The sequence below is a fragment of the Microtus oregoni genome, unplaced genomic scaffold, assembly GCF_018167655.1.
Source record: "Microtus oregoni isolate MIOR12 unplaced genomic scaffold, Mior012 000046F_ref0000063, whole genome shotgun sequence".
Classification (NCBI taxonomy): domain Eukaryota; kingdom Metazoa; phylum Chordata; class Mammalia; order Rodentia; family Cricetidae; genus Microtus; species Microtus oregoni.
In genome coordinates, this window is record NW_024543220.1 from 14,693,396 (window position 1) to 14,721,358 (window position 27,963).

The following is a 27,963-nucleotide window of genomic DNA, read 5'->3' on the forward strand; positions in this document are numbered from 1 at the left end:
TAAGGATATTGGGAAGGGAAGGGGTTCATCTTTCATCTTCCTCATCGGTGCCATGGAGACGTCCGACATCCTTAGCGGACATGGTACTGGAAATCTGAACTGGAAGGGAGAAGTCCTATTTCCTCAGCATGATTTCTCAGTATCTGCGTCCTCATGACCAGGACGAGACCCGAAGAGGGGATTATATCACTTGAAGCACGGAGTTCAGTTAGCAGAGGAGAGAGAGGTTCTGAGGAGCCAACTGCTGCTCAGGCAACAGTTACCCACCCTGGACTACAGCCAAAGATATCTTCTAAGAAATTGGGATCATAAGGGAACAAGGGGGAGTAACAACCCTGGGTACCATTGAGTTGGGAGCCGTTCAAAAATGGTCTACAGTTATCACAGGAGGCCTTACTTGTAGGTTAAAGGTTTCTGTATATAAATGTTCTGGTATCTCCTTACCGCCCCCTCCTCCCCAATGACACCCAGAACCTCAGCCCGTCAAAGGCAGTCTCATCTCCCTTTTCTTTCTTCCCTTACCTGGCTCTCTGCTTCCACTGAGTAGGAACTTTCAGCCCCGCCTTCCTGCCCATCGAAGCCCCGCCTCCCCGGCCCACCTGTGTGCCCAGCCCTTGACGTAGCCGCGGGGCTTCAGCGGCCCGCAGGATCCCAGATCCTCATTGGTCCATCCGTCCACCGGCCTGCGCAGCCCACCAATGGCAACGCCGCTGGGCGGGGGGAGTGCCCACATCCAAGATGGCGCCCCCAGGAGCTGGGAGCGGGTGACCGGCGGCGGGGAAGCGGCCTGGGCTGGCCCTCAGATTGCGGGGTCCCGGGGGCCTGTCGCGGGGCGCCCCCGTGACCCACCGACCAGGCCTACCCCCGGGGCCGGAGCGATGGCCGCCGAGAACAGCAAGCAGTTCTGGAAGAGGAGCGCCAAGCTGCCGGGGAGGTGAGCCCAGGACGCTGAGGGGAGTGGGGATTGGACCCAGAGACTTCCACATCCTGATCCCGAATCCCGCGGGCCTGGGGCGCCCCCCGAGGCTGGAGGGTTGGAGTCGGGGTGGCCCAGGCTAGAGCAGCTGTCTCTGAGAGGAGCCTGGCCGGCTTGGGTGTGGGGTGCAGGCTGAGGTCTGGGGCGGGGAACTTCGGCTGGGAGGTGTCCGGGGACCCGGTGTGGGGGCAGCGGAGTTGGGGGAGTTGCCGCTGTCAGCCTGGCCTTGGAGGACCACCTGCACCACCGCTTCCTACTTTCTACAGAACTCCTCCGGGGTCACCGACAGCATGGGTGGCTGCTTGCGTGGGGGTGGCCCTTGTCCTGGGTCCCCCTTTGGACTCCCAGGGGTTCCAGTGGGCTAGCCTGGGGCAGGCCGGCAGGGCTGTGAGCCGGGAAAGTGAGGGGAATTCTCAAGCCTGACCTTACTTTGTCTTGCGTTGACCCTTTTCTCAGAAATTATTGCAGAGTGGTCCCAGGATGGAGAGTAAAGTTACTTCTTTGGCATTTTTTAATCACTTGTGCAACCCAGTTTAACCTCTTCCACCCGAGAAGTACTGTTCCCTTTGTGTAGACGCATTACACTCTTTCAGTCCTGTTTTGGTGGAGAGCAGGCCTCCCAGGCAACTGATTGTCTTAGTGTTTCTCTTCTTGGTGTGTGTTGACATTCGGAGCAGTTGTCCGTCCATCCGTCATTCTGCAGCTGGTTTACTGCTTCAGTTTGTTTGGGGTGGCGCCTTGAAAAGTGAAAGGAGTATGTGTTTCCCTACAGAATTTATGGTTTCTGCCTGCCACAGCTACTTAGTGTTAGCATTTCTGTCTGGTCACGTTCCCTTCCCCACATGTTGTCTTTCCTGAGTGATTTATGTAGTCTCTTCCTTCAGGTGGAATCCTTTGACCTGTGACTTCTCTCTCCCCCCCCCCCCCTCCCTCCCTCCCTCCCTCCCAGAACTTCTCCCTTCTGCCTCCTCCTCCTCTCCTTCTTTCTCCCCGTCTCTCTTCACACTGTTCAAAGCAAATACTCTACCACTGAGCCTAAGAGAGCGTCAGTGTCGGCTGTGGAACTTGTTAGACACGGAGAAAGTTTAGGAGCCCCCTTTCAGCAGCACACCACACCGTAATCGAAAGCCAGGGGAGGCAAAGGTAGCGTGGGATTAAGGAGCTGTGGGGTGGCGGTGCTCACACACTGTACAGTGACACTCTGTGTTTTTAGATAAAGCTTCACTTCCTGCCACCGATTTCTTTTCCTTCCTGCTTGAGCAAGTTCTCCAGCTGTGTGTCTGTGAGTTTGCCACTGCGGGATCATCGCGCTTTGATATCTTAGATAGTGATCACTGGAAAAAACGATCCCATCAGGAAGCAGTGGTGGGGCAGTGGGAGATGGGTGGTCCTCGTGCCTTCTGACCGCCAGATGTGAGGCATTAATGGCCTTTTGTTTTCTTAATTTCCTCTCCAGGACCTATAGCAAGTCAGCTTTTTAACAGTACTACTTCAAATAATTATGTTTATTTATCTGCTACTTCATTTGTAATGTGTGTGGGTATGTGCCTGCCACAGTGCTCGCGTGGAGGTCAGAGGACAATCTGTGGGAGTCAGTTCTCTGCTTCTACCTGTGGATCTCAGGGACCAAACGCAGGTCATCAGGCTTAGCAGCCAGTACCTTTACCTGCTGAGCCATCTTGTTTTTTTTTTTTTTTTTTTTTTTGAGGCAAGGTTTCTCTGTGTAGTCCTGGCTGTCCTGGAACTCACTCTGTAGACCAGGCTGGCCTAAAACTCAGAGATCCACTTGCCTCTGCCTCCTAGTGCTGGGATTAAAGGTGTGCGCCACTGCCTCCGGGGCTGAGCCCTCTTGTTGGCCCAGAAATATTACTCTTGCTGTATAGGAAGAATCTGCAGTTCCTTCAGACCTCAGGCTTCTTTTCTCATCTTTTTTTTTGGGGGGGGGGATGTTGGGGTTTTTTGGAGCCTGCCCTGGAATTAGCTCTTGTAGACCAGGCTGGCCTTAAACTCACAGAGATCCACCTGCCTCTGCCTCCCGATTAAAGGTGTGCTGCGCCACTGCTGCCCAGTTTCCGTTCTCACTTTGAAACAGAGCAGTAGAGGCAAGAACTTTGGAGTTCAGGTTATTATTGTTGTTGTTATTCAGATTCTCTTGTCCGTATGATTAACAATCTGTCTAGGCTGTTTTCTAATCTAAAAACTGGGAATAAAAACCCTTCCTCAGGGTTCCTGGGAAGGCTAAATGAAATGCCCCGTTTGTAAAGAACCGCAACAAGGTTTGTTTAGTCCTTCAGACTTGGACCATAAACAGCTATTATTGACCACACTGCTGTTATTAGAGCAAGGAGACACTTATAAGGATGTTTCCCAGCCCCCCCGCCCCCGTATTAGCTTTGTCTTGTTTATCATTGAGGCATAAGAATGTTGCCATGATCCATGAACGTTTTTAATACCTTGCCTGGTGAGGGACGATTGAGAGTCCCAGAGCTCAGGGGTGTCAGGGAAAGCAGGTGCTCACTTCCATAGATGGACTTAGACTTCTGAACCCCTCAGTCAGGAAGAGAGACCTTCTCTCCTGGCTTGGCAGATGAGTGAGCAAGTGCAGGGGTCCCCACGTGGGTAGTTTGAAAGGTGAGGAAAGCTCAAGCCTGGCTACTTCCCGTTTCTTTGGCCCGGATGGAGTGACTTTGCTGACAATAAAGAGAAGTTAGAATAGCCCTAATTTAAAGCCAAACAAAGCTTTCATTCAATTTTCTTTATTTGTTTTGAGACGGAGTCTCACTACTTAGTCCTGGTTGCCCTGGAGCTCACTACAGAGACCTGGGCTGACCTTGAACTCACAGAGGTCTGCTTGCTTCTGCCTCCCCTGGACTTCTACTATGCCTGGCTCTTTAATATTTATTTATTTATTTTGTTTTTGTTTTTCGAAACAGGGTTTCTCTGTAGCTTTGGAGCCTGTCCTGGAACTAGCTCTTGTAGACCAGGTTGACCTCTAACTCACAGAGATCCACCTGCCTCTGACTCCCAAGGGCTGGGATTAAAGGTGTGCACCACCACCACCCGGTTTCTTTAAATATTTTTAAAAATTTATTTTGGCCGGGTGGTGGTAGCATTATTGAGATATAAAATTTACTCTATTTTTTTTTTTTCGAGGCAGGTTTTCTCTGCGTAGCCCTGACTGTCCTGGAACTCTATTTGTAGATCAGGCTGGCCTTGAACTCAGAGATCTGCCTGCCTCTGCCTCCCAAGTGCTGGAATTAAAGGCCTGTACCACCACCACCCAGCCACTCTTTATTTATTTTTTTTAGATTTAATGAATTAATTAGTTTGTCCTTTGAGACAGGGTTTTACCAAGTACCCTTGGCTGGCCTGGAACTCACTGTGTAGACCAGGCTGCTCTCAAACTTGCAGAGATCCTCCTGCTTCTGCCTCCCAAGGGCTGGGATTAAAGGTGTGTGCCACCAGCCTTGACTGATTCTTAAGTGTTTTGCCAGCATGTATACCTGTACACCTTGTGCACACCTGGGGCTGGTAACAGAAGTCATAAGAGGGAGTTGGAGCCCCCTGGAACTTGGATTATGAAAGATAGTTGTAAGCTGTCATGCGGGTGCTGGGAACCAAACTGGGTGCTCTGCAAGAGTGATGTTTACTTCCAGCAGTGGGGCCATCATCCCAGCCTCATGCTCATTCGCAAATGCACGCTCACTTGTAAATGCACGCTCACTCGCAAATGCAGGGTCCAGTGGAGTGCAGCGAATTCATCCTGAGGGCAGATGCTTTTGCGCATCCATCACCACCAACTCGAGAATGCTTTTTAAAAGATTGGTTTATTTTATCTCATATGAGTGCTTTGTCTGCATGTACGTAAGCAAATCTTGTGTGTGCAGTGCCTGCAGACGTCAGAAGAGGGCATCAGATAGAGCTGAAGCTGCAGATGGTTGAGAGCGGCCATGTGGCTACTGAGAACTGAACCTAGGTTCTATAAGAACAGCCCATGCTCTTAACCACTGAGCCTCGCTCCTGTCTCTGAAAAGATATTCTGAAAAATATTTCTTTTTAGACAGTGTCTTATATAGCTCACTGTGTAGACCAGGGTGGCCTTAGAGACCCACCTGCCTCTGCCCCGATGCCAGCACACCCAGCTTAGGGCACTGTGTCAGTGTGGGCAGATAAGCAGCATGTACCATTGTCATGGAAAGGACCCGTGTTAGATAGAGCACAGCCTCTGCAGCCAATTGCCTGGCTTCAAATCCCAGTTGCTAGATGACCTGTCTCAAAAACCTAAAATGAGGGCTAGGGATGTAGCTCAGTGGCTGACCCTTGAGGTCAAGGGTCAGTCCCAGCACCAGGGAAACTCATTCTAGTCCACCTGAGAAAGTGGATTACTGGGTCCTGCGTCTTAGTGGCCATAGGGCTATAGGGCGTTTAAAATTCCTCCCACCTCCACTTTTGCCAGCTTAGTTCCAGGAAGGTGACCTGATATTGGGATAGAACCTTTCTTACATGATTACACTTTGCCAAACCTTGTACCACTTCTGAGTTCTGGGAGGACAGGTACGGGAGGCAAGTTAGGTGGCCACTGTGTTCACAGTGAGCAAGGTAGTAAGGCCTGAAGCCGTCAGGGAGTAGGAAAGACCAGTTGAGTTCAGATCCAAGGGACTCTGCCGATCACTGAACATAGGGAATGGGTGGAGGGAGGAGGGGTCACTCCCAAGTCCTGATCTTCAGAGAAGAAGCCGCGTGAAGTGGCTAGTGGGCAAAGGAACCTACTGCCAAGCCTAAAGACCCGAGTTCAGTTCCCAGGACCTACATGGTGGAAGGAGAGAGCTCACTACCTGAATTGTCTTCTGGCCTCCATCTGTGTGTTATACGCGCGCGCGCGCATACACACACACACACACACAAAATGTAATAAAAAATAAGTGCTTTAGTTAGGTTTTTTTTTTCTGGTTTTTTGAGACAGGGTTTCTCTGTAGCTTTGGAGCCTGTCCTGGAACTAGCTCTTGTCAACCAGACTGGCCTCGAACTCACAAAGATCTGCCTGTCTCTGCCTCCCGATTAAAGGCGTGCTCCACCACTGCCCGGCGTAGAGTTTTTTTCTTGCTGTGAAGAGACCCTGTGACCCCAGCAACTCTTATAAAGGAAAACATTTCATTGGGGCGGCTCACAGTTTCAGAGATTCAGTGCATTGTCTTCATGGTGGGAAGCACAGCAGTGTGTAGGCAGACGTGGTGCTGGAGAAGGAGACTGCCACACACTGGCAAGATTTATAGTGACACACTTCCTCCAACAAGGCCATACCTCCTAATATTCTACTCCCTGTGGGCCAAGCATTCAAATGCCTGAGTCTATGGGGCCATACCTATTCAAACCACCATATTCCACTCCCTGACCCTCATAGGCTTGTAGCCATAACATAATGCAAAATGCCTTTAGTCCAACTTCAAAAGTCCCCATTGTCTATCACAGTCTCAACAATGTTTAAAAGTTTGAAGTTCAAAGTCTTTTCTGAGATTCATGCACTCTATTAGTTGTAATCTATAAAATCAAAATAAAAACCAGATTATTTTCTGTACCCCAGTAATTTCTTTGCCAATGTATAAGCCAGACCAAGCCAAATTGAAAAAGTTGAAGAACAGGCTTATTTGAGCAAAGCTATTCCTAGGTGGGTTTTCCAGTCCCAGAGATGGAGGCTGGAGAAGCCACATGGACAAACTAAAGCAGGGAGAGTAGATAGCTTGCAGGCAGGGGGTGATGATTTGTCCACCACAGGCTGGGCTGTGCCCAAGTATGGTCAAAAGCTGAATGCTTTAGGCGGGGACCTGGGCTGCTGGCAACTTCAAGGTAAGAGCTGCTATAGCCGCCAAGAATGTGGACTTTTTGGTACCTTCCCTTTGTTGGAGATTCTCTGAGAGGGCGGGTGAGCTGGAGGTTCCGACTGAACACAGGTCACACACTGTCACACACTTCCAACATATAATGACGAAGGATATGCACTACTGTTCCAAAATGGAGGAAAGGGAGGACAGTGAGGAAACACTGGACCAATGCAAGACCAAGACCAGCTGGGCAAACTCCAAACTCTGCACTTCCGTGTGTGCTGTCAAAGCACTCTTCAGAGCTCCACTCCTTTGAGCTTTGCTGACTGCAGCACACCTCTTTCTCTTGAACTGGTTCTATTCCCTGTTAGCAGCGTCCCTGGCATCTCCAACACCTGGGGGTCTCCAGGGCAACCCAGGCTTCACCTTCACATAATGGCCCCTCTGTGCCTCTATTCAGGGACAACCCTGACACGTGCCTGGCCTCAGCAGTTTTTCTTAGTCACAGAGGAAGACTCCATAACCCCTGTCTTCTGTCCTTGACTCTAAAGCCAGAACCACATGGCTGAAACTGCCAAGTTGTGCTGCTTGTTGGGGCTGGAACCTGGTCACCTCATTTAATTATATCTTTACTAGCTTTCTGTTTTCCATGGTTTCCTTCACTGCCTTAGCTTGGCTGTCCTGGAACTCAAATCTGTAGCCCAGGCTATCTCAAATTTAGAAATAGGCTTGTGTCTTTCTCCTTAGTGCTTGGATTAAAAGGCATGTACCACCATACCTGGACCTAAACTGTTCTTTCATTCCTTTTCACAAGTTGGAAGTTTGGGTAAGGTCTTGCCCTGAGGTCACCACTCCCTTATTCCATTGAATAACCAGCTCTTCTCTAATCTGTTTCTCTCCTTGAACACAGGTTCTAGCTCCATTCCACTCCTGGTGCCCTTTTCTCCTCAATCTGTGTGTTTTGTATGTTTCCTTGCTCAGCTTGGTCCTTGTCATTATAAATCTTTATAAGAATGGACACCAGTGACCACACGACAGTGTCTATGCTAGGCTGTTTTGAGATTTCCTCTGCTAAGGCAATTAATTCAAAGCTCTTTAGCTTCAGGTAGATTTTTGGACAAGGGCAAAACCAGCCACATTCTCCACCAAACTATCACAAGAACGGTCTTTAGGCCACATATTAAAATTCCTCTCCTCTGAAACCTCTTGAGCCAGACCCCCACTGTTGAAATCATCTCAGCACCACTGTCTTCCATGCTCCCACTAGTGTGACCCATTAAGCAGTGTTTAAAGCATTCCACTGCTTTCCTAACACAAAGTCCCTGAGTCCACATTCCTCCAAACAAAAACACGATCAGGCCTATCACAGCAGTACCCCAGTCCCTGGTACCAACTTCTGTCTTAGGGTTCCTGTAGCTGTGAAGAGACACCATGACCACAGCAGCTCTTATAAAGGAAAACATTTAACTGAGGTGGTGACTTACAGTTTCAGAGGTTTAGTCTATTATCATCATGGAAAGCATGTCAGCATGCAGACAGATGTGGTGCTGAGAAGGAGCTGAGAATTCTATGGTTTGTTTGTTTTTTTTTTGTTTTTTTTTTGTTTTTTTTTTTTTTTTTTGTCTCTGCTCCTTCAGGTCTGAAACCAATTTACTTCATTTAAGGATTTTTTTTTTTTTTTGGTTTTTCGAGTCAGGGTTTCTCTGTGGTTTTGGAGCCTGTCCTGGAACTAGCTCTTGTAGACCAGGCTGGTCTCGAACTCACAGAGATCCACCTGCCTCTGCCTCCCGAGTGCTGGGATTAAAGGCGTGCGCCACCACCGCCCGGCCTTTTTTTTTTTTATTTTATTTTTTTTTTTTTAGTTTGTCAAGACAGGGTTTCTCTGTGAAACAGTCCTGGCTGTCCTGGAACTCACTCTGTAGACCAGGCTAGCCTCAAACTCACAGAGAAACGTCTGCCTCTACCTCCTGAGAGCTGGGATTAAAGGTGTGAGCCACCAATGTCAGGTGAGAGTTCTACAGTTTGATCCCCTACACACTGGCACGACTTGAGCTTCTGAGACCTCAAAGCTTGTCCCCAAAGTGACATACTACCTCCAACAAGGCTACACCTACTCCAACAAGGCCTCACTTCCTAATAGTGCTACTTCCTGTGGGCCAAGCACTCAAACACATGAGTCTGTGGGGCCATACCTATTCAAACCACCACATCAAGTTTTACAATAAAATACTGAGCTCTGCCACACTTGATTTCCTTATCTATGGTATTGTAATAAGAGGCCACTTGTTCATTTCCCGGTTGCCCAGACTCCTGAAATAATCACACAGAAATCATATTATTTAAATCACTGCTTGGCCCATTAGCTCTAGCTTCTTATTTGCAAATTCTTACATCTTAATTTAACCCATCTCCATTAATCTGTGCATCACCATGAGGTTGTGGCCTACCAGCAAAGTTTCAGCATGTCTGTCTCTGGGAGCAGCCCCATGGCTTCTCTCTTGACTCCACTCCTCTTTCTCCCAGCATTCAGTTTAGTTTTCCCTGCCCTGCTTTGCTCTGGGCTCAAAGCAGTCTTTTATTAACCAATGGTATTCACAGCATGCAGAGGGGACTCCCACATCCCAATGGAATGACAGGCTTGGATTGGGTGGTCCATGAGATCCTGACCAGTTCTGAAGCTGAGCATCACGTTCCACATTGTGCATCAGCTCCCACTCGCCGGGCATGACTGCTGGGCAGATCTGAGGGCTGGGCAGAAGATTGACTCTTCCTTTAAAAGTAGCCAATCTCTGGCCCTGGTGAACTGCTGAGTGTGGCAGAATTACCAGATGCTAGAATTTGAGGCTAAGACCCTGTAGAGAAGAAAAATGAGGCCTGATGGGGAGGCCATGGAGCAGATTTGAGGACTCCTTGCCCCGCCCCAGTGGTCTCCCTATTGGTGCTTCTCGCCCTTCTCAGTCCTGGTTGTTTCAGGAGCAGCTCTGCAGTGTAAGGAATGTGGACACTAGTCATGAGGGTGTCGGAGAGGCAAGTGGGGCCTGGGTCACCCCAGACGCATACCTCAGGCCTGTTGGGACTACTTCTCTTTCCCCTAAGCAAAAAGCTTTTTAGTAGTTTAGATTTTATTTTATTTTTTAAAATTTTCTGTGTATGGGTGTTTTTCCTGTTGTGCGTGCCCATGCATGCAGTGCCTGTGGAGGCCAGAAGAGGGCACTGGATCCTCTAGAACTGGAGTTTATAGACAGTTGGGAGCCACCACGTAGGTGCTGGGATTTGAGTCTGGGTCATCTGGAAGAGCAGCCAGTGAGCCATCTCTCCAGTCCCCAAAGGCTTGTTGTTAAAGGCAATGAGGGCCAGGATATACCTCAGTTGGTAGAGAACTTGGTAGTATGCATGAAGAAGCCCTGGGTTTGGTCCCCGGCACCATATAAAGTCATGTGTGGTGGTGGTGTGTGCTTGTAATCACAGCACTGGGGAGGTGAGGTAGGATGATCAGCTCCATATGGAATCTCAAAAAAAAAAAAAAAGTCAAGGGAGTCAGAATTAAAAGAAGTTACAGTACTGGCCCCCACTCTCTGGTCTGAGAATCTGTGCAGTGGGAGCAGGAGTTCAAGGAAAAAAGTTGTTTGAGAAGCTGAGGGCTTTGGATGTACTAGTAGTCTGGTGAGTACCTGGGTTCTATCCCCACACTGAAAAGCAGCGAGCCTTGGGGTCTGGAAGACTTGCACAGAGTGTCCGTGTGAATGGGGTCCTGTTGCCAAATGGCTTGGCATTTAAGATGGATAATTCTTTTCTGGTGTTTGCTCAGCTTCCGTGTCAACACCAGACACCTGCTGGGTTTTCCCACCAAAGCTTTCCCACCGTTGCAACTGGCCAAGATACTTCTGGCAACACTCTCTGTGGGTTTGTTTTCTCAGCGTGGCTGAGGCTAGCCCTTGGCTTCCTGCTGTCTGTTCAGAGCGTGTGCGGTGTTCTCCAAGCCGGAGCATGCCAATCCCTGGCTTTCAGGTCTGTTAGAGAAGAGGCGGCTTAAGCAGAGCCTGGGTCTGTGAGTGCTGACCTTACCCACTCGGGACCTAGTGCCTGCTGGTGTGTGCCCCATTCTCCCGTGCCGTGAGGGAGCCACAGACAGACCACAGCTAGCTAGCTACAAACTGAAAAGCTGCTCAGACTTGTGCTTCCCCTGCTGAAGGTCAACAAGTGACCGGCTTTCCGGTTCTTCCACTAAGCATATGTCACGTTTGTAATCAAATAAAGTAGACGTGGAGCTGGGTAGAAATACGTGGCAAAGTGAGAACAGCCTGCTGGGCTGGGCCTGGAGCTCAGTGTTAGGGTGCTTGCCTCTCAGAGCTGAAGCCCATGATCTCCCAGCATAACAAGGAAAAGAAGAAAAGGAGAAGGGAGATACATAGACATTAATTAGGTCTAGTGATTGGGCTTGGTGGGAAAGAGACTTGCTCCCACAGACCTGACAGCCTGGGTTTGATCTCTAGAACCCATGATGGAAGTGATTCCTGAAAGTTGTTTTCTGACCTCCACCCATGTACCGTGACACCTGCCCTCTAACCTCCACCCATGCTCTGTGACACCTGCCCTCTGACCTCCACCCATGCGCCGTGGCACCTGCCCTCTGACCTCCACCCATGCACCATGGCACCTGCCCTCTGACCTCCACCCATGCGCCATGGCACCTGCCCTCTGATCTCCACCCATGCGCCGTGGCACCTGCCCTCTGACCTCCACCCATGCGCCGTGGCACCTGCCCTCTGACCTCCACCCATGTACCGTGACACCTGCCCTCTGACCTCCACCCATGCGCTGTGGCACCTGCCCTCTGACCTCCACCCATGCGCCATGGAACCTACCCTCTGACCTCCACCCATGCGCCATGGCACCTGCCCTCTGACCTCCACCCATGCGCTATGGCACCTGCCCTCTGACCTCCACCCATGCGCTATGGCACCTGCCCTCTGACCTCCACCCATGCGCTATGGCACCTGCCCTCTGACCTCCACCCATGCGCTATGGTACCTGCCCTTTGACCTCTACCCATGCGCATGGAACCTACCCTCTGACCTCCACCCATGTACCGTGACACCTGCCCTCTGACCTCCACCCATGCGCCGTGGCACCTGCCCTCTGACCTCCACCCATGTGCCGTGGCACCTGCCCTTACAGGTATACATCACACATAGCACACAAAAACAACAAAGGAAAGAAGTCAGTGAAAGGAAGAGTGGGAATGGCCTGGAGCATTCCTATACCTCAGGGGTGGCGAGCTCCTAGGGGAGGCGGGGAAGAACAGACAGCCACAGACCGCATTGGTCTCCCTGATGATCTGTGTTCCTCGGGGGCGGAAAGCCTGGCAACTGTCAAAGTGAGGTCAGACCCACCACTTCATGGTGCTGATTTTTTTTTTTCCCCTGCACTTTTCTTTTTGTCTGAAAATGGATGTAAAATGCTTTTACACTTTGAGCAAAAAAATTTTTTTTCCTTTGAGGTAGAATCTCATACTGTAATCTAGGCTGGCCTGGAATACTCTGTGTAGCCAATGCTAGCCTCAGCTTCCCAAGTTCCAAAATTACAGGTGTGTACTACCACTCACCCTGACCCCTGCAAATGATGAATGTCTATTTAAAAGTGGAGTGGAGACCAGCTTTCCCTGGTATTGAGTGTGGAATTCTCAAGGAACCTGGTTGGCACAGGCTCATAGGTGAATTGTTTTTCTTTTAAATATTTATTTAGCTTTATTTTGTGTGCATTTGGTATGAAGGTGTCAGATTCCCTGAAACTGGAGTTACAGACAGTTGTGAGCTGCTATGTGGGTTCTGGGAATTGAAGCCAACACTCTGAACCACTGAGCCATCTCTCCAGCCCCTCACAGGGGAATGGCACCTTTGCTCTCCAGCTCTATAGTCAGTCTTCCGTCCAGCCCCTGTGGTAGTCTTGATTTCTCCCCCTTCTCTGACTTCCCGCCTGTCTTTGTTGAGGTTCAGCGAACTGATTTATTATGCAAAGTGACCCCAATTCAGATACATCATGGTCTGGTTTAAGAACACGCCAACAAATTCAATATGGGCTCCGCTGCCTCTGCTGCTGAGGCCCATCATTTATCTCACTTCTGGCAGCCAGCACATCTTTGAAAAATAGGATCTCGTGAGTGGAAGAGCGAGCTCTTCCTCGGAGCTGATGGCCTCTGGCCCGAAGGCTTGTACGATTAGCCTTTTCTTGTGAGGATCGGAGGATCTTACTTTTTTATCCAGTCAGCTAACCTAACTGGCCTGGTGGGAAGCTTTCTGCCTTGTTTATTGTTTAATGTTTGACTCCAGAGTGCTTTGGACTTAAGGGTTCAAGGGCTTGAGTCCGAGAATCTGAAAATGTTAAAACGCAAACCCATGCCCCCTCCGGTATTGTGGTTGCCTTTTAATTTTTGTAAGCCTCCCTCTCTTCTCTGCAAGCCAGACTTTCCCAGTACTCCGGTACCTCTCGACTTTTTCATGTCCTTTTCCCCTGCCTAGGAAATGCCAGGAATATACAGGGGTAGCCTTTCCGTGTTAGTGTTTATGTTGCAGCCTGTGGGATGAATCACTTAGTAACCTTCCAGAACGGTTCAGGGAGCAACAGCTTTACATCCAGAACGTCCGGAACTCAGACTCAGCGGGAGAGGATTCCCTCGGAACTAAAAGAAACAGTGTTTCACTTGGTTTGAAACTGCCACAATAGTGTCTATTGTGCTTATATGCTGCTCTAAAAAGTAAAAATGGTATCGTGTGGAAGTGATTGGCCAGCCCACAGTCTTTGAAAGCTTCTTAAGGATTTCCTCTGTCACAAGAAACAGAAGGGTGAACTTGACTGGAGAGATTAAGAGCACTCATTGCTCTCACAGAGCGCCTGGGCGCACAACTATCTTCAACTCCAGTCCCAGAGGATCTTAGGCTCTCTTCTGACCTCTGAGGGTCTGCCTGCAAGTGGTATATACATGCTCACACAGGCACACACGCAGATACATGAATAAGAACAAATGAATCTGAAACATAGATTTGGTAAACTCTGAGTTCTGTTTCCTAAACATTGGGTGAAGATTAAACCATAAATAGGGAGGGAGGAAGCAAGCCAGGGTCTCTTGGCAGTGTGTGCTGGGCTGAGTTCTTATGTGTGCAGTCCCACCCACAGCCTGCTCATCACCACCAGGAGCTGAGCCAGGCCTCTCAATGCTCTCAGGATTGCTTAGTTTGTGTCTTAAAAAGGTGATGCCCGCAGAAGCCACTACGTCAGGGAGAACACTCTCCCTGAGGCCTGCCCGGTTCTGCAGCTTCACCATCAAAGCTCTGCTCCTGGTGTGTCCCTGTATCATAGATATAAATATGTGAACACATTGATTTTAATAGTTTTACAAAATATATGGAGTTTTTATGCTACAGTTCTGCATCTGTGAGGCTGTTCTCTGTTGTCATCTTGACTCCATCTGGAATCTACTCAATCCAGATGGCTAGGTACACCTGTGAGGGTTTTTCCTTTTTGTTTGTTTGTTTGTTTTGAGACAGGGTTTCTCTGTATGGCCTTGGCTGTTCTGGAACTTACTCTGTAGACCTCAAACTCAGAGATCTGCCTGCCTTTGCCTCTGTTGGGATTAAAGGCATGGGCCATGACCACCTAGCTGCAATTTTCTTTTAAGTGGAAGATCCACTTTTTTTTTTTAATCTTCTCTCATACAATACATCCTGACTGCGGCGACCCCCCACGCTCTCTCACACTTCCTCTCTTCCCTAGATTCACTGCTCTTCAATTTTACTTCAGAAAAGAGCAGACCTCCCAGTGATACCTGCTGAGCACATCATAACAAGATACAATAAGACTAGGCACATAAACTCCCATAGCAAGGCTTGTGAGGCAATCCTGTAAGAGGAAAGGGGTCCCAAGAACAGGCAAAAGAGTCAGAGACACCCCCACTCCCACTGTTAAGAGTTATTGTGGCATATTACACTCCAGAAAAGTACATGAAACACAAATGTGTGACGTGATGACCTGATGGATAATCAACGCGAGCATGCGTGTTCACTCCCCAGAACCCCTGTGTTTCTTACTTGTTCTCTACACCCTCCCTCTACAGAGAGCCATGTCCTTGACTGTTAGCCATTCCTTTTTTGTTTTGAGACAGTCTTACTATGTGGCCCTAGCTAGCCTGGGCCTCGCTCTGTAGACCAAGCTGGGCTTAAACTCACAGAGATCTGTGCCTTTTCTCCCAAGTGTCGGGATTAAAGGTGTGTGCCACCACTGCCCGGCATGTAGATGTCCTTTGCTAGGACACTTAGAGATGGATTCACGTTGTTGCTCACAGACTTATTTCCTAGTGTCCCTAGTGCGGGATGTTCTGTTACAGTTTGTTTCACTAGTCAGTGTAGAAGGACATTAAGGTGTGTCTCCTGAGATCCAGAAGAATGTTGGTGATTTGAATAGGCTTAAATATGCCTCCTGATACACATGCCCGTGTAGTTTTCTTAATGTAAGTATCTGGGGAGGGGGATCTGGAGAGATGGTTCAGAAGTTCCCAGTATCTGCAATTGTCTGTAAATTAAACTCCAGAGGACCCGGTGCTCTTTTCTGACTGCCTTGGGCACCAGACACATAAGTGCTGTGCAGGCATAGATGCAGGTAAAGCACTCATGCACATACAAACATACAAATACCTTTTTTTCGGGGGGGGCGGGGAGCAGGATCTCTCATTGTGTGTTTGGCTGGCCTAGAGCTCTCTATGTGGACCAGGCTGGCCTCAGACTTCACAGAGATCTGCCTGCCTCTGCCTCTTGAGTGCTGGATTAAAAAGGTGTGCACCACCACTGCCTGGCCAACAGTTTCATTTTTTTTTTTTTTTTTTGGTTTTTTCGAGACAGGGTTTCTCTGTGGTTTTGGAGCCTGTCCTGGAACTAGCTCTTGTAGACCAGGCTGGTCTTGAACTCACAGAGATCCGCCTGCCTCTGCCTCCCGAGTGCTGGGATTAAAGGCGTGCGCCACCACCGCCCGGCTCTCATTTTTATTTTTAAATATAGGTATTTGGGGGTGAAAATACTGGGTCTTAGGTTATACATATCTCATTCCTCCTGGAGATGGCCACATTGTGCTTTTGTTTCATTCTTAGTGGAACTGGAGTTCATGAAAAAGAGGTTTATTTATTTATTTATTTGTTATGTATACAATATTCTGTCTGTGTATATGTCTGCAGGCTAGAAGAGGGCACCAGACCTCATTGCAGATGGTTGTGAGCCACCATGTGGTTGCCGGGAATTGAACTCAGGACCTTTGGAAGAGCAAGCAATGCTCTTAACCATTTGAGCCATCTCTCCAGCCCTGAAAAAGAGGTTTTAAACGTAGATTTAAGCAGATCTTAACAGTGATACTATGTAGGCTTCCCCCTTTGAAACATTGGCTCTTGGAGCCAGGAGGACCTTAAAACTCTGGGAGGTACACAATTTACAAACCTCTCAAAAGGTAAGAAAGTTGCAGGATTCACAAGTCCCACTCACTCACAAGTTAGACTGGTCGTTGGACATGGACACTGCTCTTGGGCAAGGCGTCTCTCTGGGTCCATGCTGCTTTCTGTAAAGACAGGACTGCCCACTGGGCAGGAATGCTAGGGTACTGAAATTTTCCCAAGGAAAATGAGCATTGTCAAGGGCCATCTTGAAGGGTAGGCTGCTGTCTTTTGGGATGATTTGGGTGTCATTCTTGGAAGCAGGCTACTTTTCCAAGTCCCATGAGTTCAGAGTCCAGTGTGTCACCAAGTTTTTAGCTGGCACGTTTAGCTTCTTCACTAAACTTGTGTCCCTGCTTTTAGCATTCAGCCCGTGTATGGAGCTCAGCACCCTCCTCTGGATCCTCGGCTCACCAAAAAGTAAGTCAAGACCTTATCCCTCACTGTCTCCTCCCTCACCCACCGCCTCCTCTAGTTGCTGAGGTGACGTTTCCTCTCTGGCCTTCCAGCTGCTTCTCTGCCTTGGGTAGGCCAGGAACAATCTTCTCACTGTGTGGCTAGCTTCAAACTCCCATCTCCCTCTGCCTCCAGAGTGCTGTGATTTTAAAGCCGTGCGCCACCACCGCCTGGCGTGAAAACTTTTACAAAGATTTTTATCCTATTTTTACGTGTGTTTGTGTGTGTGTGTGTGTGTGTGCCCACCCACATAGCCAGAAGAGGGGGTTGGATCCCATGGAACTCTGAAGTTGTAGGGGTGAATGAACTCAGGTTGTCTGCAAGAGCAGTAATCACTCTTAGCTGAGCCGTCTCTCCAGCTCTGGAAGCTCTTTTTAATGAGACAGACAGACAGACAGACAGTCTGAATATAATGAGTGAATTCTATGAAGGAGGCACTTTAAGCGCTGTACACCTGCCTCCTGCTTCCTTTTGAACTTGGGAGTGAGTGAGGTGAGGTGCCCAGGGCTGTGACAAGCGACTGAAGCTCCTAGGAAAGGCCAGAGACTGGAGGTGTCCCCGTGGCCTGACAGCCTGCTCTGTGCCATGTAAGCATTGCAGTTGAGTGTTCTGCTGCTGTAGCAGAAGCATCCCATTACATCCCAACCAGCTAGTTTTGTAATTGCCCGAGAGCCATGGCGTTCACATGTAAATCCACCGTCCATCCATTCTAGAGCAGTGGGCACACTTTAATGCTCAGGTTTATGTTTGAGTCCTGGTCACTCACCTTACTGTGCCCGTCATCACCTGGGTTTTCACTCATTCTGTGTTGAGGGCAGATCTTCAGGAAGATTCTAATAGCTTTGTTTTCTCACCTGTTAACAATGTAAAGCCTGGGGCTGGAGAGATGCCTCTGAGGTTAAGAGCACTGGCTGCTCTTCCGGAGAACCTGAGCTCAATTCCCAGCACCCACATGGTGGCTCACAACCATCTGTAATGCGTTCCAGTGCCTTCTTCTGCATACATAATAAACAAACAAACAAATAAATAAAGTAAAGCCCAGGATGCCCCCTGGTCACTTCATGGAGTCATATTGCAGTTGACTTCACTTGGCTTCACAAATCAGAATGAACTGGGTCTGATTCATGGCTTCCCTGTCTCATGTATGTGCTGGCTCAGTATTAATAGTCCCGAACACGGGGGCCCCATGAGTGGAGCACCAGACTGTTTTACAATCCCAGATTGTTGCCATAAAACATTTATTGCCCTTGTTTTAGTGCCTTTGTTTGGACGTTTTGATTGCTTTCTCTGCTCAGCTCCAGACCGTCATTTATCACCACACGGTTAATCTCCATCATGGTAGAAGCCTCTGCATCCGGTCCTTAATTATCTAAACTGCATGAGCACACTAAGTCATCTCGTGTCCATGTACACGACTCCAATTTGCTAAATTATTACTATTAGCGGCAATATTGCCTGCAATAATTTTTATAGCTCGAATAAAACCAGTGTATTTGCTGAGCAGCCCCATCAGCCACTAGCTGCCATGACAGGCTTCTAAACGATACTGTGCGGCTGGTCCCAGGTTACAGCACTAGCTCACACGAAGTCATATGATGCTCCAAGGGGGGCTGTTTGAATGTTGCTTTACATCAGTTAACCAGTGTCAGACGTTTTTCCAGTATAATTCTACATGTCCTCCTAAACATGTATGGCCCGTATTTCAGCCAGAACAGTTCTATAGACAGAGCAGCTGTTGCAGAAAAGCAGAGCAGTGTTGTGTTCCCAACACTGTAACCTATGGCCACTCTATAAGTCTCAAATCTATCTGTTCATGTTTTTAAGAGGTTTTGATTTTGTTTGTTTTGGTTTGGTTTTGGTTTTTTGAGACAGAGTTTCTCTGTAGATTTGGAGCTTGTCCTGGAACTAGCTCTGTAGACCAGGCTGGCCTCAAACTCACAGAGATCCACCTGCTGCTGCCTCCCAAGTGCTGGAATTAAAGGCATGTGCCACCATCGCCTGGCTTGATTCATTTTCTAATTTTTTTTATGTGTATGAGTATTTGCCTCCATGAATGTATATGCACAGTATTTTTTGTGCCTGGTGGCTGAGGAGACCAGAAGAAAGCATCAGAACCTCTGGTACTAGAGTTCAAATAGTTGTGAGCCACCACGTGGGTGCTGGGGACTGAACCTGGTCCTCTGCAAGAGCAGCCAGTGCTCTTAACCTCTGAGCTGTATTTCCAACCCCAAAGATACATTTATTAAATTGCGTGTTTGTGTCTGTGTTTGGGGTTATGTGCTCATGAGTGCAGGTGTCTGAGGAGGTCAGAGGTGTTGAATCCCCTGGGGAGAACACCTTAGAAATGGGGCCTTTGCTCTTCTAGCACAGCCTGCTCTGTTATACAGTGGTCCTGCCTTGCTGAGAGGCTGGGTGAAGGGTCTTAATGATGTTTTTACCTGACTGTGGGCCAGTTCCCATGGATCATAGACATTCACATGGCTGCTTCCTCTGTGAAGTCCGAAGTTAATTGTTCTAAAAGCGGGGGGGGGGGGGGCACCTCAGAGTAGCACCAAGCTCAAACTTTCTTTTCTCGGCTGGCAGAGTAAAGAGAGGAGCCTTTTCATTCTGAGATTAAGGTTGTGTGTATGGACAGTTAACGTTCCACCCCCTCACATCCCTCATCCCTGCCAGCGGCTTACTCCTGCTCTAGTAACAAATCCACTCGACACCTCAGTGGAGTCCACAGTTAAGGCTTAGTTCTTGCTTATGTCTGTCCTTTGTGGGGTGTGGCAGGTGTGGCAGGCAGGCTGTAGTCCCCCTAGTCACTCAGTGACTCAGGCAGAGGGAGTTCCTGTCACTGGAACCTCGCAGGGCCCAGTGACTAGGAGGGCCATGGGGCAGCTACCAGTGTGGCATGGCTTCCTCACTTCTCTTAGCTTAAATTGACCAGACAGTTTCATGAGTTGGAGGATGCTGGGAATAAGAGAGCGTGTGGAGAGCTGAGACCTGGCTCTGCATCTGTGGGACGCTCTTTAGGAGCAGCGGCTCTGGGCGGTTTGCTCTGAGTGCAGTGTGTGCTGGGGCAGTTGGTTATGTCGTGTGACAAATGCTGATGGACTGGTCAGGGGTAACGTGCTCAGTAATGCCGTCTCTTTTCTTGAAGCTTCATCAAAGAACGGTCCAAAGTCAACTCAGTTCCTCTGAAGAGCAAGAAGGCCTCCAGTTTCCATGAGTTTGCCCGGAATACCAGTGACGCTTGGGACATTGGCGATGACGAGGAAGAGGACTTTTCCTCACCTCCTTTCCAAACTCTGAACTCAAAAGTGGCTTTGGCAACTGCGGCCCAAGTCCTGGAAAACCATAGCAAGCTGAGGGTAAAACCTGAACGGTCCCAGTCGACAACATCAGACGTCCCTGCCAGCTACAAGGTCATAAAGTCCAGCAGTGATGCCCAGCTCTCCCGAAACTCCAGTGAGTCCCCCCGCCCTTCATAGCCTCTGCCTCTCAGTAGAGCGCAGCTAGAGAGGAAGAAGTTCCTGCACAGATCTCCATGGGACGATTTCAAACAAACAAACCAATAAAAAACCCTCACGCCTGAGCTGTGACACCAGCAGGCCTAACTGGTCACAGGCTGTCCCTGCCCTTCCTGCTGGGTCCTTACTTCCTAGCACACCAACATTCCCTGCCATTCCCCTGCTTCTCCCTTCCCTGCAGTGGCATCCACAGCTCTCCGTGATGAGGTTGTTTGATGTTGCTCTAGTCCTGGTCAGGTTTACAGATACTGACTTGTATTTAAAGGTGTCAGCGACTGAGTTCACAAATGGTTCACCTCCTCAGCCCTGGGGAATAACTGCCCACCTCTGGAGGCCTTTTTCCAGGTCACAGCTCCCTGCTAGTCACCCACCCACCAGGTTGAGTGGCTGGGAGGAAAGACCCGTTTTGTTCTCTCCCCACCCCCAGGGTTTCTCTGTATAGCAACTCTCGCTGTCCTGGAACTCATTCTGTAGATCAGGCTGGCCTCGAACTCACAGAGATCTGCCTGCCTCTGCTTCCCAAGTGCTGGGGTTAAAGGCGTGCACTGCCACCACTACCTGGCTTTTTTGTTTTCTTATTTTGGGAAACTGGCCTCAGTTACTATAGGAGGTTATGGTAGTTTTGGTTGTCTGGGTACTTTCTGTGTACATTTAAGAACCCATTTGCTGTGCTTACTTAATGTTGCTCCAAAGGGTTTTATGTAGTAAATCAGCTACTCCGAGCTGGGCAGGAAAGTGCCTTTATCCTGGTTACAGGTCATGGACATAAAGGACAGAGGATGCCAGAGTCCCAGCGTGTGTCCTGCCTCTGGCTCTGTGAGTTTCTTTCACAGCTTCAGTCCTTGTGAGGCTGTGCCAGCTTGGCTGTAGGGTCTTTACTGTAATTCTGTCGTTTGCCTTTGCTGAGACAGGGCCCAGCTTGAACCCACAGTGCCAGTCTGAGACAGGCATTCAGCAGTGATTGGCCAGGTGACCCAAGCTATGGCTGAGGTTCCCAATGACAGGAAGGGCCCTGCCATGATCCCTGCAGGCTGCCCTGTGTAACTGGGCCCCCCACATGTCCCCTTGTGGATGTTCCCTCCGTGTGCATCTGCCTGTAAACAGCAGATGCTGGAGATGTCCATCTGTCTAAGCTTTGCTGCGAGTGATTGCATTTTCTTTTCTTTTCTTTTTTTTTTTAAGTTGCAAAATACTGTCTACTCTGTGATCCGTTGTTAAACTGTCTTAAATCTGAATGTTCTTTTTTTTAATATTTTTATTTATTATGTACACAATATTCTGTCTGCATGTATGCCTGCAGGCCAGAAGAGGGCACCAGACCTCATTACAGATGATTATGAGCCACCATGTGGTTGCTGGGAATTGAACTCAGGACCTTTGGAAGAGCAGGCAATGCTCTTAACCACTGAGCCATCTCTCCAGCCCGAGTGATTGCATTTTCTAGACCCCAGTTGTCACCATGGGCGCCCCAGCCAGGTGCCTGTGGCAGCTGTCACAAGCGTCTGCAGCGCTGACTAGTGTTTAATGTCTGCATTTAAGGCAAATATTGAGGAATGTGACCCAGGCTTGAGAAAGCTGTTCCTGCAACAGTTTTCTCTGTTTCAATTAATTATAAAGAGTGTTGGAGTCAGACAGCCCCAGGGCATCACCTCCGCTTCCCTAGTTCCTCAGCTTCCCCAGGCTGAGTTTGTTCTTCTGTAAAATAGTTGTCAGTTCTTAGCAGGTGTCAGGCATCCTGTGAGAGGCCATGCTAGAATGGATAACATAGCACTGTTTACGTAGTGAGCGCCCCATGAGCTAGTCCTGCACTACAACTCCCCACCCACTATCTGCTCAGACCATCTACAGCAGGAGCACAGCTCAGCCCATTGCTTCCACTGCTTCAGAGATAGATAGCATGGTAGAACCCGAAGCCAGCTCACTTGAGTGGGAATGTGGAGCTCAGAGGAGCCAGATCCTCAGCACTGGGTTGCCTGAAGCCAGGGCTTCCTTCCCGCCTCGAAGGGCTCCTGTTGGGCCAACGGCAGTTGTAGAGAGCAGCCAGTGCTTGGCAGGGTCACGGCTTAGCCTTTCATGCAGTGTGCATGGGGGAGACGAGCTCTGCCTTTGGCTGTGTGGCCACCACTCACCCCAAACTGCTGGGGAGAGATCCAGGTTAAGGCAGTGTAGTAATAAGAGCGGTGGGGCTGCGTCCCCAGCACCCCGGCTGCCTGCTCGGCTAGCTTATGCCCCGAAATAATTACACGGACACTGTATTCTTTTAAACACTGCTTGGCCCTTTAGCTCTAGCATTTACAGGCTAATTCTCACATCCCGATCAACCCATCTCTAATAATCTGTGAGAACCGGTCTTACCGGGAAGATTCTAGCCTAGTCCATCCTGGGTAGGAGCTTCATGGCGTGTGTCTGCCCAGGAGCGGGGCATGGCGTCTCTCACAGGCGTCTGCTCCCGAGAGGAGAGCTGTGGAGTCTGAGCTCACTTCCTCTTCCTCCCAGCGTTCTGTTCTGTTTACTCCACCTACCTATGTTCTAACCAATAAAATGGGCCAAGGCAGTTCCTTTATTAGCCAATGACCTTCCTCCATCATTTCCCCTTTTTCTGTTTAAACAAAAAAAAAAAAAGGAAGGCTTTAATTTTAACATAGCAAAATTACATATAACAAAACAGTTATCAAGTAAAAATTACAATAATCTTTATCATAACTAAGGAAAACTATAACTATAACTAACTATTCTTAACTCCATCAAAGACTCCAGAAAGATATAATATTACCTAAGCAAACAAGAAAAAAGCAACTTTTAAAACTCTAGATATGACAGAGACATCTCGCTGCCTGGACAGTCACCCAAAGTTCCTCTGTACCGTTGGGGCATCCATCTTCAGCCTTCAGGCCCATGGTATCCAGCAGACATTTCCATAAAGCAGGAAAATTCAAAGTCAGTTCAGTCACTATCTGTTGTGTCCTGCAGAATGTCTCGCAGACTCTTTCATGAATCAGGAACCCCGAAAGATCATCTCACCTTAGGCAAGTTTAGTAGTCCTCTCTCTGTGGGTTCTCTGTGTCCAGTTTATGCAATAATCCAGGCAAGAGCAGTTTCTTGCCCAAATGGCTATCAGACTCCATAACGAACCTCTTCGATGCCCATCTTCCTCTTGAAGTAGATTGGTGCTGCCAGGAGCAGAGTGTCTCATTGTCATGAAAAGTCCTAAGTTATTAAAACATTTAAAATGCCATATTCTATAATCTTTGAAAAATATGAAGAATGCCTATCTAAAATATATCTACGCACATCTAGAAAATATTAACTAACATGACTACAAGCTTGACTATTATTTATGATTATCCATCAACAACCTATATTTCCTAATTATACATTACATTTTAATAATGAACTACACAATCACAATACCTTAATCAATATCAGAAATACATATACATATAACAAAATTGACGGTAAATCTCTATCAATAAAGCAAAATCTATACTAATGCAAATTATTCATACCTATATCATATCCCCCTTTAAATGTAAAAGAACATTTATAAACATTTTTTGGGAATATGGGCGCAGTTATTTCTCTCCAAACTGCTTCCTGCTGAATGGGGGCATCGTTAATTAGGTCTTTCATGGTATAACCTGTGTGCTAGTTTCATCTCAGTTGGCAGTTGAGCGAAGCAATTTTTTGAAGGCGTGCACAGGAACCATTCAGGAGGACGTGGTCTATCATACCACAAGGCAGAAAGAGCATCATCTCCCTTGGTTTCACCATACACTTTCTCAGAAGTCCCTGCAACATCTGGAGTTGTCTGGCCCCAGCACAGTTGGCCACAGCTGTCCTCTGCAGGTGCATGTGTTGCCCTTCCTCTGCACGGGAGCAGAGCCCTGCTGGGCCTTACCCTCCTACTGCCCCTCAGCTGGATCCTCAGGCAGTGCCACAGGCCCAGCCCCTGCCCGGAGGAGGTGCCATATACCACATCCTGAGCAGGCTTAGGGTGTCTGACCCATGACTTCCCATGCAGTTCACTCTCTCTGAAATCCCCTCAGGTGACACGCGCCTGAGGGACCCACTCCACAAACAGCAGTCTCTCCCTCTGCGGCCCATCATCCCCCTTGTCGCCCGGATCTCAGATCAGAATGCTTCTGGGGCCCCTCCAATGACAGTCCGGGAGAAAACACGCCTAGAAAAGTTCCGTCAGCTGCTTTCCAGCCACAACACCGACTTGGGTGAGTTCCCCGGAGCCGTGGGCAAGTAGGTGGTGCTGTAGTGACTGGGGTCCTCAGAGGACAGAAGCTTCTTCTCTTCCTTCTTTTACTTTGTCTGGGGCCAGAGCTGTGATGCACAGGTTAGAAGTCTGTTATCAGAGACTAGGGACTGCCGTCAGTGTGACTGTCAGTGCAGTCCCTGTGCTCCATCTCTGCTACCTCCGGGGGTTCTCACACAAGTCCACACCTGGAAGTGCAGTGCTTACTTCCTGGGCCAAGGTTGCCTGATACTGACAATGAGAAATGAATCTTGCCCGGGTTAGGTTGGTGGGATCATAGTAGGACTGGGGCTGTGACAGTTTATTGCAGGCACTCAGACTTTTTATACCCTTATCAGAAACAGAATACACTGATGGTTGCTAGGATATAGTGATATTTGCAGGCCATGTTGCATGCTATTCAGGGTTCACAAGATTCATGCTTCAGACCAGTTGTCCTGTCAGACTTCTGTATGCTTCTCTGACTTGTAGGGAATGCAGAGATGTACGGAGGCCTCAATGCCTTGCTGCCTGAGGGAGTGCACTGGTCTCTCTAGTGCCTCAGAAGCCACAGTCTCTAATCTGAAAAACCTGTGATGCCTGCCTCTCAAGGCAGCTAGACCAGGCCAGCTCCATGATTCCCTGTGATCGCCCACAGCTTCTCTGAGCCAGTGACTGCTGCAGGTGTCCTGGCCTCTGGCAGCTCAGGGCTGTGGTATAGAGCCTTTCCCTGCTTGTCTTGGTAGGAGACATCTGGCCGAGGTTTGTTTTGGGCCTTTGTGGAAGCCCTGATTCAGGGAAGCTACTTTCTGTTGTAGATGAATTGAGGAAGTGGAGCTGGCCAGGCGTTCCCAGGGAAGTTCGACCAGTCACCTGGAGACTCTTGTCGGTGAGTTCTACCCACCGTGAGAAGCGTGGGCATCACACAACCCTCTGCCTGCCAAGATTGGTCTGGGAATGTTGATCTTATGCCATAGAATTCTCTAGTCCCGCCGCCTAGTAGGCTGTGAGGCTGTGTCAGAAGAGACACGTGCTTGAGAGTTTATTCCCACGCCTGCAGGTGAGTGTGTTCCTACAGACGTATGCAGAGGAGGCCAGAAGCTGACTCCTGTGGTCACAGTGTCACTTTCTTAGCAGTGTGGGGAGGATCTAGCAGCACAGGAGGACCCCAGGATGCTGGCTGAGAGCAAACATCGACACTCCTGAGTGTTCGAAATCCATCTCCCAGCTCTCTCGAGTCAGTTCACCGGCCTCTCAGAAGCCAGACAGGCCTGACTTTGACCACGCTCAGCAGCACCCCAGCTCCTGCTCTGGGATGGATGCTCATTCACTTAGTAAAGGCTTCCAAAGGCCTGCATGCTATGTGCGCTCCCCAGATCACATAAGCGCCTGTGCCAGTTCTCCAGGCACTCACCATGGAATGTGCTACATAATGCCTTTTTTTTGTTTTTTTTTTTGCTTTTTTTTGTTTTTTTTGTTTTTTTGAGACAGGGTTTCTCTGTGGTTTTGGAGCCTGTCCTGGAACTAGCTCTTGTAGACCAGGCTGGTCTCGAACTCACAGAGATCCGCCTGCCTCTGCCTCCTGAGTGCTGGGATTAAAGGCGTGCGCCACCACCACCCAGCTAAATTCTTTTTTTTTTTTTTAATTTTTGGTTTTTTGAGACAGGGTTTCTCTGTGTAACTTTGGCTGTCCTGGCACTGTAGACTAGGCTGGCCTCGAACTCACAGAGATCCACCTGCCTCTGCCTCCCAAGTGCTGGGATTAAAGTCATGCACCACCACTGGCCAGCTAAAATATTTTTTTTATTTATTATGTATACAATATTCTGTCTGTGTGTATGTCTGCAGGCCAGAAGAGGGCACCAGACCCCATTACAGATGGTTGTGAGCCACCATGTGGTTGCTGGGAATTGAACTCAGGACCTTTGGAAGAGCAGGCAATGCTCTTAACCTCTGAGCCATCTCTCTAGCCCCTACATAATGCCTTTAAGGGTGTGGGGGGTCTCTTGTCACTGTCCCCAGTCCCTGGTCTTACAGCTGTGTGGTCAGTGCCTCTACCACTTCTAGTAAGTTCAAATGCTGCTCAGAATGAATCTGGCAAGCAGAAAGGGAACAGGAGGCTTAGGAGGAAGAATGGGATCCAGGCTGGGAATAAGAACAGAAGCCAGGGTGCCAGTTCTGTCCTAGTCTTTTGATTCCATTCAGCGTGTTGAGCTGATGGTTCTCACTGTTACTCTGGAAAAGAATGTGTAATCTGTACCAAGAAGTGTCACAGATGTCACCAGGTCCTTCTATTTCCCTTGGAGGCTGTGACTTGGGTCCAGCTCCCTCCCTCTGACCTCCATTTAATGCTCAGTGGGACCAATTCTGGGAGCTCCACAGTGTGAAGCATGGGACCAAAGCCATAGGCAAGTTTGGAAACCTGGCCTCCCTTCATCTGCCCACCCAGGGTCCACTAACCAGAAGAGAGCAAGCACCACGTGGCCTGAACCAAAAAGAACCCACCTTGTCCTCTCCACAGTCTTCTTTCTGTTCCTTGGTGGTTTCCCAGCCACTGCTCAGGCTAAAGTGAGAATCCATCCTCTGACAGGCAGTGTTGTCTTTAGGGCTATCTCCCCGCAAACACCGAGCGGCGGAAGCTGACTCTGCAGCGGAAGCGGGAGGAGTACTTTGGCTTCATTGAGCAGTATTACGACTCTCGCAATGAGGAGCATCACCAGGATACCTACAGACAGGTGAGTCTGCCCCCAGCTGAGGTACCCAGCAGTGCCCCTGGAACCCTCCTGGTGCAGTCCGATGTCCTGTGTATCTAGGGCTCCCTTGCCTCTTTTCATCCAGCAGCTCTGACTCTGGCGTTTTAAAATTGAACTTACCATGTATGTGTGTGTTGTGTGTATTTAAATTTTATTTTCATTTTTATCTGTGTGTACGTGTGTGGATGTGTATGAACAAGCACACATGAGTTCAGATGTCTGTGGAAGCCAGAAGAGGGTGTTGGATCCTTGGAGCTGGAATAGAGACTGTTGTGAGCTGCCCCATGTGGGTCTGAAAACCAGACTCAAGTCTTCAGGTAGAGCAGTAAGCACTCTTAGCTGCTGAGCCAGCTCCTGATCTTTTTATTCCCTGAGACAGGGCCTCACTCTACTCAGGCTGACGATGAACCTGCCTCAGCTTCCTTATTGTCGGGGCTGTGGGTATGTGCTGCTTACATCCTTCAGTAGATGTGCTTTAGCCCTTGCCAGTGGTGGTGCTTTCGTCTTTCATGTGTGTACAAATCTTCACACATACACAGACACAGGTGTGTACACACACAGACACAGGTGCGTACACACACACAGACAAAGGTGCGTACAGACACAGGTGCGTACACACACACAGACACAGGTGCGTACACACACACAGACACAGGTGTGTACACATACACAGACACAGGTGCGTGCAAACACAGGTGCGTATACACAGACACAGGTGCGTACACACACACA

At 49.0% G+C, this 27,963-nt stretch overlaps 1 protein-coding gene across 1 annotated transcript in view; it reads left to right on the forward strand.

The window, feature by feature from the left end:
• Positions 1–722: 722 nt before the first annotated feature.
• The window catches only part of Tbc1d22b (TBC1 domain family member 22B), a 54,965-nt gene continuing 27,724 nt past the window's right edge, over positions 723–27,963 (forward strand). The window contains exons 1-6 of the mRNA XM_041634889.1: positions 723–934; positions 16,628–16,684; positions 19,866–20,173; positions 24,282–24,461; positions 25,297–25,367; positions 27,085–27,213. Coding sequence (XP_041490823.1) covers positions 879–934; positions 16,628–16,684; positions 19,866–20,173; positions 24,282–24,461; positions 25,297–25,367; positions 27,085–27,213 — 801 coding nt within the window. The 5' untranslated portion in view covers positions 723–878. The remainder of the gene's footprint in view (positions 935–16,627; positions 16,685–19,865; positions 20,174–24,281; positions 24,462–25,296; positions 25,368–27,084; positions 27,214–27,963) is intronic.